Genomic DNA, 13,799 nt, shown 5'->3' on the forward strand with positions numbered 1-13,799 from the left:
GAACATTCTTTTATGAGGCAAAGAATAAATAAAACCACAGTGAAATGTTTTTGACATTAAGTCATTATGATTTATTAAAATGCATGTGTGTATGGCTCTTATATGCATATGAAAATAAAGTAATTAAATAGTTGGTAATTTTATTTCAAGTCAACACAGCTCCTCTCCCAAATAGTTAGCTTTAAATAACAAGGTATTTCTCTGTTACTGATTTATCTTTTCTTATCTGTAGTGCACATTTTCAATCTTTATGCCCTTTTTTGCATCCTGTGTTTAAGTTTAATATGTCATTTATATAATGATAATATAGTATATAGGATATATAATTATAGCATATAATTATTGTATATATTATTAATACAAAGTATTTCTCTTTATTACCATAGGGTTCACATGAAATAATGTTATAATAATTGTCATATTTATAATTATTTATAAATGTAACATGAGATATAGTTATATATCTCATGCAAACCTTATGGTAATAAAGAGAAATACTTCGTATGAACTGCAGTATGTCATTTAGATCACACTGATGTTGACTGCGAGGGGCTCTTCTTCCCACTTTTAATTTTGAGAAATTAACCAAGTGCCTCTTTCCTTTCTTTTTTCATAATGAAGTCATCTGTGATACTAAATCCTGATTCATTATGATATATCCTGACTTACTTTGTCTTGTTTTGTTTTGGTCAGGTTGCCCTGACAACAGCTTCGGATCCAAATGTAAAAATCCAGTGGGTGGATTTCAGGGGTGTATGAGACTCATTTCTATCGGTAACAAGGTGGTAGATCTGATTTCAGTTCAGCAGGGGTCCCTTGGAAACTTCAGTGACCTTCAGATAGACTCATGTGGAATCACAGACAGGTAAGGGCAATCTCATTTCTTTACCTTGACCTGTCTATTTTCAAACTTTTGGCAGCTCCAAAAAAATTATATTTAAAATGAATATGTTCTTAAACTTCTCTTTTCTGCCATCATCTGTTCCACGGGAAATGGATGACATTCACATTAGAGATAAGATGCTTTAAGAAAAGAAAAGAAGGGGCGCCTGGGTGGCTCAATGGGTTAAAGCCTCTGCCTTCTGCTCAGGTCATGATCTCAGGATCCTTGGATCAAGCCCTGCATTGGGCTCTCTGCTCTGCAGGGAGCCTGCTTCCTCCTCCCCCTCTGCATGCGTCTCTGCCTACTTGTGATCTGTCTCTCTCTCTCTCTGTCAAATAAATAATAAATAAAATCCTTAAAAAAAATACACTTTTAGTTTTATGCTTCATATTTCCAGGGATAAAATTTAGATGGAAGATATGTGACCATGTTATTGATACGTACATATGCTATCAACTTACGAAAGGTAATGTTGATGCTGTTATAATTTTAGATGGGTGTAAATGTATCAAAAATATATCATTAAATGCAGTAAATTAGTACAGTCTAACCGTAGTATCGATCACCACGTACCAATAAGTCAGAGATGGATGGAGCCAGTTATCAAAGTGTCTTTTGCTTCTCTGACAGCTGAGTAATATTTTCAGAAGCATAGCAATTTAACGGGTTGCTATGCTCCTAATGTGTACCTTTAACAACCCATTACTGTCTTCTCTGCTGGGAAAATAAAAAGAGCCTCTCCTCTGGAAAAGTCTGGAGCTGTAGTATTGATCAAGGTGTAAGGATGACCCAGTGGTTTCTTTCAGAAGTCTAGTACATGACAATGCAAGATTTGGAAGTTAGTTGTAGAGGACAAGTGACATTTAAAATAATAATTGATAGTTAATAATTAGAAAAGTATTTTTAGGCATGGGCATATTAGCCAAGTAATCTTGCCAGTCATGCTTTAATATCAAGGGTGTTAATTTTAATTCGTGAGTTCAATGGAGTGTCATAGCCATTACAGATAAAAAAATTAAGCAATTTTGTGACAGCCTTAACCCCTACCCCGTAGTAGTGCTCAGTATATATTTTGAATGAATATAAATTCTGAGCTTTAAAAATAACTTTTTATTTGTATGGGACATTTTACCAATATAAACACACATCTATTATATGTAATATTATATATTATATATATTATATCTGATAGACCATTAGTCTATCAGTGTCTGGGGATCCTATTTTGAACACTAATAGATACTGTGTTGTGTGTAGAAAAAAGTAATTTTAATCTCATTTAGCAAAGGATTAGAAGGCCTTACTTTCCTTATTATGAATACACATTTGTTTATTTAACCCGATTTGTAGATAAAAATAATCTTTCTACAATGAAAGATGATATGTAAAGGAAGGATTTAGACCATAAACCTCAACTGGATCGATTTTGGGACTGAAGGACAATGACCTTCTTCAGAGTTACATCCACACCAGCTCTAGAACCTTAATCTCAGTTTGGGAAAGGGCATGTGGCAAGGCTCCCTGAGCCAGCTCTTTCAAGGCAGGGCTCTCTCCTCAGTGGCCAACAATCATTAGGTCCCCATGGGCAAGTTCAGTCATCCACACTATTAGGGATAGTCACGTTGACCATCTCAGACTGCCGACAGTTCTCTTGGTACAAGCTGATCCACACTTCTCCAATGGGGATTTCTCTGAAGCTGCGCCTTACACAAGGAATCTAGGGGAGATACACACTTATAAAATAGAGGATTGTGATACAGCACAGTTGGAGAATGTATAGTTTTAGTTCCACATTTGAAAAACAGAAATAGTAAGCAAATTACAGATAGATCTTGGTTATACATGATTTATTTATTTAAGAGAAACTTAGGACTAATGGTCACCCTAGTAACCCTAAAAATAATAGCAAAAATAAAAGTAATTTTGGCGTTTGTTTACCTTTTAAATTTCCAAAAGTATCTCTAAATGCATCCTCTTATATTCAGAAGAAAATATATATTCTTTATTTTGGTCTTACGTGCTATATATACCTGATGATGTAGCTTCCAAGCATTATTAAATAATGTCTTTTTAAAAATCTGTTTACCAGGGTTTATTCTAAGCACTTAACATGAATTAGTATTCAAGTTTGAACGACTCTGTGTAAGGATGATGTGAGTGTGCAAGGAGTCTGGGAATGCATGTGTGAATGACCCACAAGTGTGTGCATGTGTTGGGGTAGCATGGTTGTGTGTGTGTGCGTTTGTATGAGTTAGTGTGTGACAAGTTGTGAGAGGGTGTGTGTGAGGACTTGGGTGAGTATGTAAGGTGCTTTTAGATATGTGAGTGAGCTTGTGAGTGTCTACATGTGTGTGAGAGACTGTGTGCAAGGACTGGGTTCTAAAATGAATTTTATTTATTAATTTTTTAAACTTTAAAGATCTAATTGGCTTATTAAATGATTTATGAGTTGGGCAGCGTCCCATTTAGCAGATAGAGGGGCCCTCCCTGAAATGAATTTTAAATTAATTAATATGTACTTAAAGTAATCCTCACAAAAACTCATGGGCTTTGTTCCTAGTAGTATTTGTTTCTAACAAATATGAAAGCAGATGCACAGAGAGGGGAAGTTGGCCGAGAGGACATGGCTCAGAACAGAGCCCACACCAGGTCTCAGTACCCCGGGGCTGGGAAGGTCCCATGGAAGTGTCTGCCTGCTGAGCTGCATAGCCCCCAGGGGACACGTTCACATTTATTGTGGTTACTATTAATCTATATATAATAAACATATAATTTAATGGTTTAATAAATTGCAAATAAAAACACAAGAACATTAAAAACATACTTAAAGGCGCCTGGGTGGCTCAGTGGGTTAAGGCCTCTGCCTTCGGCTCAGGTCATGATCCCAGCGTCCTGGGATCGATCCCCGCATCGGGCTCTCTGCTTGGTGGGGAGCCTGCTTCCTCCAATCTCTCTTTCTGCCTGCCTCTCTGCCTACTTGTGATTTCTGTCTGTCAAATAAATAAATAAATATCTTTAAGAAACATACTTAAAAATCTGACAGGAACTGACAGTGTAGCTCTTTTTACTGTAACTTTTAGATCAAGCCTATTCATAAATGTGTACATATATTTACACAAATGCTCACACTCACACGGTCATTCGCACACACTCTGTACACACATAGATGAACAGCCATTGCACACAGCCTTCATGTGTATGTACACACTCGTGTGCTCACTCACACCCCAAAGCTCTTTACCACACACAAACCTTACACATACACTCTTTATACACACATTCTTGTCCCTCCTCACTCATTAATCCATACATATTCACACTCACACACATGCACATACTTACAAGATCATTCCCACACCCCTTACACACTCACATCTTCCTTATGGAGTCACCCACACACACTCATCTAGAAGCCCTCTGTCCTCTGTGGACATGCAGGGGGTGTGGCTCTCTGTCAGAAATCTGGGTTGGGGGTAGTGGAGGGCTGAGGGCAGTCAATCCCTCGGTGGAGGTGAGGATAGAACCACCAAGGGAGCTGCTGTCCATATCCTGTGTCCCCATGTAAGTTATGAGCAATGAAAGTAATGATGGAAATGTCTTCGGGAAAGTGTTGGAGGCTAGAGAGAATGGGTTGATGGGTTGTTTCACTTTGTCTTGGCATAACTAGTGAGGAGAAAAATGCAAATTGTTTAGACATTGAATGAAAATCAGTACTTGACTATACGATGTAATTTGCCATTGGTTACTAGTTGTCAAACAGAGCTAATATATGGTGAATGTATTTTGTTTTTAAGATTTATTTATTTATTTGACAGACAGAGATCACAAGTAGGCAGAGAGAGAGGAGCGGAGAGCCTGATGCGGGGCTTGATCCCAGGACCCTGGGACCATGACCCGAGCCAAAGGCAGAGGCTTTAACCCACTGAGCCGCCCAGGCGCCCCTATATGGTGAATTTAAATAACATCCACAATCTAGGCTTCACACCATAATTAAAAAATGTGAAAAGTCAAGTCTAACAAGAATCAAGGAAAATGAATTCAGTATCTTTGAGCAGCAGCAAATCAAATAGAAACAGCACGTTTATCAGACTAATTATTCATTCTTTGGGATCATAAGTATAGATGCATATATCTGCTCCTTTTTGAAAAATGGCTAAGGTCTATAAAGAATAGCCTGCTTTGTCCATTTTTTTTTTCTGATCACCAACTAGGATTATTACTGTTTTAATCTCCCTCTTTCTTTGATTGTTACTGACTTGAAATGCTTCAAAAATTAAATACGTCCTGAAACATTCTTCAAATGGATTCCTATGAATCTATAAAAATGCTAAAATATATGTAAACTTAGTTGGCAATGAAAGATGCCCATTACTTATTTGTGAATCCTTAAAAAAAAGTTGTAAAATAACATACAATTATAGTTATAAAATATAACCTCACATGCAAATGAATGTATATAGGTTTATAGTGGTGATTTTTTTATATGGGGTTATAAACTATATTTCTTCCCTATTGTTTCCTGGATCATTTGATTTTTGTACAGTGGATATCTACTTTTTATAATCAGGAAAAATCAAACACATTACTTTCAGTTAAAATTGGAGAAATCCTATCAGTGAAACATGAAGTTTCCCATCCTTAGTTTTTTAATAACAGAGGTGGCAGAAACCCCAGTATGAATACGTTCTTGACAGGCTTGGCAGTTTATTTTTTTGTTCTGAGAAAAAAGAGAGCTTTCAGGCTTTGGTCTCAATATATCTTTTACTCTACATTCTAAAAGCATCAATAATCTGATCAGGGTTGTTCATGTTGATAGCAGAAGCTCCCAAGGTTTGTTGTCCACAGCATGCTGTGTATTTTAGTGATTTTCTTTTAGAGTTCCAAGCCCAAAATATAACTCATCACACTTTCATTTAAAAAGTAGTTTAGGTCCAAACAACTTATTTATGCCCTAAAATTTAGTAACCCTGTGAAACATATATATTTCTCTCTCTCTACGTTTATATATATACACACACACGCACATATATACCGACATATAATACATATAATATAATCCACATAATTGTAAAGGTCAGTATATATTATATATAGTATTTATGTAATTTGAAAATAGTTTAATTTTATCTTGAATTAAAACAGCTACTTCATAATTACATATTTACCTGTTGAGTACTGCACAACTTTTCAAAAGCTTGGAATCAGGTCAGACACTGCCACCCTCATTTTTATTCAACACTGATTTTATGCGGTACTGTTTTGTTTTGTTTTTTAAATCATCTCCTAAAAAATACAGCTTTTTAAAGATAGGGCATCATTAAAAGGAATGTATTACGTTCTAATGTTGTAATTGAATTACCACGAATTACGAAGTTGTGCAGTCTCGGGCAGATACCGAGTATGCCTGTATTTCTCTTGAAAAGTTAAAATATCCTGGGAGTCCGTTTGAGTTCTGCTTACCACCCTGGAGCACCCTGACAGTGCTAGGAATTCATGTGTCTGTCCAGTGCACCTTCAACATTCCTGGAGGTCTTCACTCAAAAAGTGAATAAAGATGTCCTTCTTTTCTTCTCTCTTTATTTCTCCTTTTAAATATTCATGGAGGAAATCAATATGATTAAGTGTTGTTGTTTTATGTAAGCTATTGATATTTGTGACAACATATTGAATTAGTGTTTTGCCGCTTATGGAAAAGAAAGGACTCTGATATAGTAGGACATGTTGAAAATTAAGCGGTCACAACTACCTGGGAATTGGTTGAAATCTGATGAATTTATCGATCGACGGTTTTGTTCTGTGATTAAACCACTTAACGACAGACTGAATAACCATGAGTCATGTTAAATTTACCCTTTCTGTTAATTGTTGGCATTCTCCTCTCACTTGACCATGTATAAGTGATCAATACTTTATGATGGCTCAGAATGAAAAATAGTGATTGTATCTACAACTTTTCGTAGGTGTTTGCCCAACTATTGTGAACACAGTGGTGAATGTTCCCAGTCGTGGAGCACCTTTCACTGCAACTGTGCGAACACCGGCTACACGGGAGCTACCTGCCACAACTGTAAGCCGAACACACCTGCTGCTTCTTGCCTCTGTTCTGGTTTCTTTGTTCATTTCCCTTTCCATGGCTGGGTGCATCTATGTCCGCGTATTGGGACGTACAACCCCAAAGTTCAGCATCCATCTGCTTTCTAGTTTATTTGAAATCCACACCTCTTTTCCAGAAGTTGTCAAAGTAGCTCATAGAAATAGATAACCTAAAACAGGATAGGAAAGAGTAGGAGAGCTGGCAAAGGGGAAATATGTGCAGAAAACGAGGCAGCTAAGGATAAACGTAAACAATGCAGACTATGTCAGCCTTCAATTCCCTTGTGACCTCATGTATGAGGGTAATGAAATAAGGCTGGCAGATAATGATGTTAATCATTAAATAGTTCATTTTATTGAGTGTTTTATAAATGCCAGCCAGTGATCTAGTGTTTTATATGTCCCACCTTCGTGAAGTAACGGAGAGAGATCAGTCCCCTTGCCCCAGTCTCCTTAAATAGTTGAGGCATAGTGAGGATGTAAGTACTTGCAATTATGCTCCAGAGCCTGGGATCACAAAAAACATTCTTCCTACATTATAAACCCAGGGTCATGGAATCGAGCCCCGCATTGGGCGCTCTGCTCAGCAGGGAGTCTGCTTCCTCCTCTCTCTCTACCTGCCTCTCTGTCTACTTGTGATTTCTCTCTGTCAAATAAATAAATCTTTAAAAAAAAAATTTTGTATGAATATCTGAAATTTCTATAACACTGAGCAAATTAGTTGTATTGCCTAAAAAGTCATTAATATAATTTTTAAAAATTTGGACTAGATCAAGGAAAGACATTCAGGGTGTAACTTATTTCTCATTTCATAAAATAAAAAGCTTGATGGAAATTATCAGTGCATTTGGCAAAGTGCTTCAATGAGACATGCGCATCATATACAGTTGTTAATATCAAACCTTGTACATGGAAAATGTATAATTATATAATCAAAAACATCCAATTATGGACCAAAACACATTGAGACCACTTGAGGGCATATTTCATATAAATATTTTTTCTGCTTCCAATTTTAATTATATTAAATTCTCATTACAGGGCATTAGAGAAAGTTCCTTTCATAAATGACTTTTAAAATTATTGATGAGCTTTGTCAGTCATAATTTTTTAAAAGATTTTATCTATATATAATTTTATATGAGAAAGAGTAGTTACATTATTTAAAATTTTTCTATTACATAATTATTGGATAAAAGCAGATTATTTAAGGAGATTATACTGTTGTGTTTCAGATGTGAGATTATTATAGGGGGTCACTAAAATTAGAAATTCCAAAGTGGATGTCAAAAGACCCATTAGGATGGAAGTCCAAAATGGATGTTACATTATATTTAGAACCCTTTTGACATTTAAGACACATACTTTCTCTTTTGTTGTTTTACCTAATGTAAAAATCAATTTCTATTTTGACTAGTTAATCTCCTGTTCTGTTACAAAAAGAAATGCCACAGAATTCTACCTCATTCTGCCTTTTTCTGTGTAACCTTTCATCCATATTAATTTTTAAAAAAAAAAGAATGAGTTTTGTTTTAAAATACGTTTTACTTTTTTCCTGGTCAGTAATATACGTACTAATTTCAAAACTTACTGTATTTTGTGTCCAAATTAAAATTTAAGAGATTCATTTTATGCTATTCCATTTATGAAGATCCATTTTTTTTTTCCTTACAGCTATCTATGAGCAGTCATGTGAAGCCTATAAGCACAGAGGAAATACTTCAGGGTTTTACTATATAGATTCAGATGGAAGCGGTCCCCTGGAGCCCTTTCTTCTATATTGCAATATGACTGGTGAGTTAATCAACTTTCATTTAATAGTTAAATTTGCATGAATGCTTTAAACACACAAATTTAAAATGAAACTAGTAGAAAGTTGACCTACTTTTCAACTTGATTAAAATATATATTGTTCAGTGGTAGAATTTAACAAAAACTTTTTAAAAATAGTTTAATGGTAATGATTTAGAAATGTTTCATTATTTTCAATGAATCTCATATCTGTGTAGAACATCTCATAATATATGTATCTTATTAAGCCTCTAAACAAAAAGGACAGACCTTATTTCTTTTAGTAGACTGATACATATGAAAGCTTTGAAAAATATTTACTTTTTAAATGTAGGTACACATGACTTGTGTTCTTGAATTCTTTACTTATCTAAATTTAAATAGAAGTTAATAGTTGTGGAAAATGTGTTCGGTTAAATTCAACATCCATTCATGATAAAAGAGAAGATGAAAACTCAATAAATTACAAATAGAAGGAAATTTCCTTACTTAGTTAAAGAGTACTAACAAAAAGTTTATAGCACCTATCACACTTTATGGTGAAATAGTGAAAGCTTTACCCTTGTTACGAGTATTAAAACAAGGATGTCTGCTGTTATCACTGTTCACCATTATATTGGCAGTCCTTGCCAGTGCAATAAAACAAGAGAAAGAAAGGGAAGATGTAAGTACTGGAAGGGTAGAACTAAGATTATCATTACTTGCGTATGACCAAGTTACCTATTGATTCTTGTTCTTAGTCTATGACTAGGTTATATATTAGTGGGTGTGTATATGTGTGTGTGTGTGTATCTCCATATACATATACCAATGCTCTGCATTGGGTTCTGCACTGGCTCATGGTAAACTATTAACATTTAGGATGATTACTGGATATCAAATTCATATAAAAATTAACTTCACTTCATTTCTGCATACTAGCAGTAAACAAAATGAAGTTTTAGAAGATTTTATTTTCAATCACATAAAAAAATCTCAAATACATGGTAATAAATCTAACGAAAGATATGCATGACTTCTACATAGAAAAGCATAAAATGCTCGAGATAAATTAAAATTCTAAATAAATGAGGAAATATAAAAATCCTATTGATTAGAAAACTCAGTACGGTGTAAATATTAATTCTTCCCATGTAGGTATTGATTTAGTACAAGTCTTAATTAAAATTCCAGTGAGCTGTTTATTTGTTGGTTGATGTAACTGTTTTGGTGAAAACCGGCAAGGAAGTTCTAAAATTTATCAGCAAATTTGAAGGGACAGGAAGAACCAAATCAGTCTTGGAGAATAAAGTTGAAGGACTCAACTCTAATAGCTATAAAGACATTATACTGACAGGCTAAGTGAAACTGTGTGTGATTGGCATAAGGAGAAATAAGTACATCTATGGAACACAATAGAGAGTCTATAAACAGATTTTCCTCATGTATGGATAGTTGACTTACTGCAAAGTTTGCATTGATTTATAGTGAAGGGAAGGTGGTCTTTCAACCAGTGGTGCTGGTAGGGGCACGGGAAGGGTTGGTTGTATATTAATGTCCTCAAAAAAGAATCTTGATCCCTTTGTCACCAAATCCAAAACAATGGATTCTAGATGAATTGTGCTCTCTAGTATAGTAGAACTAGCAACAAATGCCCATTTCAATTCACATTTAATTAAAACTAATTAATAAAACTAAATGAATAGAAACACATTTTAAAAATTAAAACTTAAATTAATAAAAATAAGATTAAATTAAATGCCCTTCCCCTTTTTTTCAATCTTACTGGTCACACTTTCATTGCTCGGCAGCAACCTATTCTATCACTGCAGAAAGTTTACACTGAATAGCACTGCGTCAGGAAGTCACAGTTTTCTGGAGCAAAACACACAGAAAAAGGAAACACTAAATTGAAGTAGGAGGTGTTTCAGAGGAGGATTCACTGCTTAAGATCAGGCAGTGAATATCTGGGGAGAGAATGTTCCAGGCAAAGGAAATAGCAAGTACTAAGTCCTGAGAGCAGAGCTCTTGCCAGGTGCATTCAGAAAACAGCAACAAATCTAGTGTGGTTGGAGTATGGCAAGTAGGAGAACAAGAGTCAAGGCAGGGCCAGGAGGCGAAGTCTCATTACTCTGAACGAGATGAGAAGACACCAGGGAGTTTTAAGCCATGATGGATGCCATCTGATTGCATTTGATGGGATCATGATGGCGCCTATGTCAGGAAGTGCCCATCTAGGAACAGAGGTACACACACAAACACTCATACACATCCCTTATATGCATGGATATATGTATAAGGTATAGATCTATATGTATGCGTATATAACGTATGTCCATCTGTATGTCTGTAGCAGGAGTAGAGAGACCTGCTTGGAGACCAGTTCAAGTAGTGCAAGAGTCCATGCAAGATGATGGTAACAACTTGCACTGGATTATAGCAGTGTGTTTGGGGGAGGGGGATTCGACCTTCTCATTCAATACATGTCAGGTGTGAGAAAACAAAAGAAAATAAAAATAACACCACATTTTGACTTGGGCCACCAGAGTAATTGGGTCGCCATTATTTAAGATGTGGTCATTAAAAGGGTTGAACAGGGAGCACCTGGGTGGCTCAGTTGGTTAGGCGTCCAACTCTTGGTTTCAGCTCAGGGTTCGGGTCATGATCTCAGCGTTGCGAGAATTAGCTCTGCATTGGGTTCTGCACTGGCTCAGCACCAGGTTTGAAGCCTACTTAAGATGCTTTCTCTCCCTCTACCCCTCCCTAAAAAAGAAAGAGAAGAAAGATAAAGAAAAAAAAAAGTTTGAGGGGAAAGATCAGCAGCTCCGTTTTACACAGCAAATGAGCAAAGCAGGGAGGTTGGGTAAAGCAGGCTAAAGAATCATTAGGGAGCGATGAAGGACTAAAACCCCCTTTTCTCCCAGCCTTTCTATGGAATATCTATGGAATAATTCCAAAATGTATAGGCCATGTGAACTTACGTTATCTACATGATAAAGCAGTTATCACTTTCATTTTATTGAATGAATTATTCCATTTTTATTAAATCAACATTTACCTCGTCATATTACTTTATCAGTTATGTGCCTTATTTCAGTCAGTGAAGTCTCATGCTGACTCTGTGATAATTCTGAGAGACATGGAGGAAATGTGTATATCCACACAGAGAGAAGTGACAGGTGTTTCAGCAAAATTTTCGGAAAGCATTGATGCAAAAGAGGACATTCACAACATGTCTGTGACACATTCAGAGGAGATACTGAGAAGGAAGCTGAACACGGGAGGAAGAGTTCCTTTGTATTAATGTGTAGTTCTAAAAGCTGGAGGACGGTGGTAAAACCATGGCAACAGATATTTAGGGAAATTAGAAGATTAGAATGTATCTTCAGGGATTTTTCATATCACACTACCAGGCGGCTTCCATTTGCTTTCACCATTGTTGAGGACATTGTACGCAGATAATCCAGTTAGGGACAGCTAAGTGTCTTCCGTGACCCTGGAATATTGAAATACATATACATTAAGTGTAAGTTTTTTGCTGTTTTGTAAATGTCTATAGATGTCCAAGAGCACCTTGATTTGGGGGGTGCAAATTGTCATGAGTAGGTGACTCTCAAATAATGAGGACCTGTAAATAATGAGTATTGAATATATATATATATATACACACATACTCACACACGTATGATATCTTTCTATGGAATAATTCCAAAATGTATAGGCCATGTGAACTTACGTTATCTACATGATAAAGCAATTATCACTTTCATTTTATTGAATGAATTATTCCATTTTTATTAAATCAACATTTACCTCGTCATATTACTTTATCAGTTATGTGCCTTATTTCAGTCAGTGAAGTCTCATGCTGACTCTGTGATAATTCTGAGAGACATGGAGGAAATGTGTATATCCACACAGAGAGAAGTGACAGGTGTTTCAGCAAAATTTTCGGAAAGCATTGATGCAAAAGAGGACATTCACAACATTTAAAGCCATTTGAAAAGTAAGCCATTGAAGGCAGAGACACAGATAATCCAGTTAGGAGACAGCTCAGTGTCTTCAGAGACCCCATTTACATTAAAGTGAAATACATATACACTAAATGTAATACATTTACTGAATACTGAAATACATTTTCACTAAAGTGACAATCCCAGAATGTAGCAATCCAGTGAAAAATAATGTTACAGCTTGAAACGTTTCCTATTGATCTGGTTTTGCAAATGAGCAAAGCAGGGAGGTTGGGTAAAGCAGGCTAAAGAATCATTAGGGAGCGATGAAGGACTAAAACCCCCTTTTCTCCCAGCCTGAACATTTTTCCACTAGAAAAGGCTGTGTTCTATCAGTGTCTCATTGCTTGTAGCCAATAACATATTTTCTAGTTATATAAATCAAGTGTAATAATTACAAAAAGAAGACAAAATGCTGAATCAGTTACTTGCAGCTGTGTAACTTCAAAAAAATCCCGTTATGAGTCTAGAATTAGTGTCAAGCAAATGATTCCACGTGGATTTAAACACCTTGAAGCGTTACCAGCTAAAAACTACAAAGGAAACTTCTTTTGAATGGATAATTTCCCAAACTCTGTTAAAGACGGAAAATTCTTTCTAAGTACGGTATTGTAAATATAATTTAAAAAATAAGTAGTCAGGATAACGTGAATCCCAGTGGCTCTCCCTGCAGAAATGTACAAGGCTTTTTTCTTCTACCCGAAATCCACTGCTTTTTCTATACAATGTAATGGTTTTATGTTCAAGATATTTCTCATTTCACACATCGCCTTGTCAGGACAGTTGTTTCGGTGGGGAGAGAATGATGAGTGCTGAAGGTCTCAGACTTTGGTGAAGATTCTGATTCCCTGGTTTAAACTCCCTCTGGCCAAGATGTCAAGGGACCATCAAGATGCCTGGGTTGAGTTTTGCTGACTCAGTAAATTGGAGGACCAAGGCCGGGTTTCTGCCCTCTGAACAAGCTCTCCGTGCGCTTCTGAGACAGGAGCTCCTGAGACCATTCCCTGGGAAGGCTGGAGAGTATGAGATTTATAACAGCA

General features: G+C 36.1%; 1 protein-coding gene across 2 annotated transcripts in view; it reads left to right on the forward strand.

The window, feature by feature from the left end:
• The window catches only part of CNTNAP4 (contactin associated protein family member 4), a 236,901-nt gene that overhangs the window by 161,164 nt on the left and 61,938 nt on the right, over positions 1-13,799 (forward strand). For both annotated transcript variants that reach the window (XM_004753962.3, XM_004753963.3), the window contains exons 10-12: positions 694-865; positions 6,844-6,950; positions 8,651-8,770. In XM_004753962.3, the coding sequence (XP_004754019.1) occupies positions 694-865; positions 6,844-6,950; positions 8,651-8,770 (399 nt within the window). The remainder of the gene's footprint in view (positions 1-693; positions 866-6,843; positions 6,951-8,650; positions 8,771-13,799) is intronic.

Source organism: Mustela putorius, unplaced genomic scaffold (assembly GCF_011764305.1).
Source record: "Mustela putorius furo isolate JIRA1106 unplaced genomic scaffold, ASM1176430v1.1 tig00000174_pilon_pilon_pilon, whole genome shotgun sequence".
Classification (NCBI taxonomy): Eukaryota; Metazoa; Chordata; class Mammalia; order Carnivora; family Mustelidae; genus Mustela; species Mustela putorius.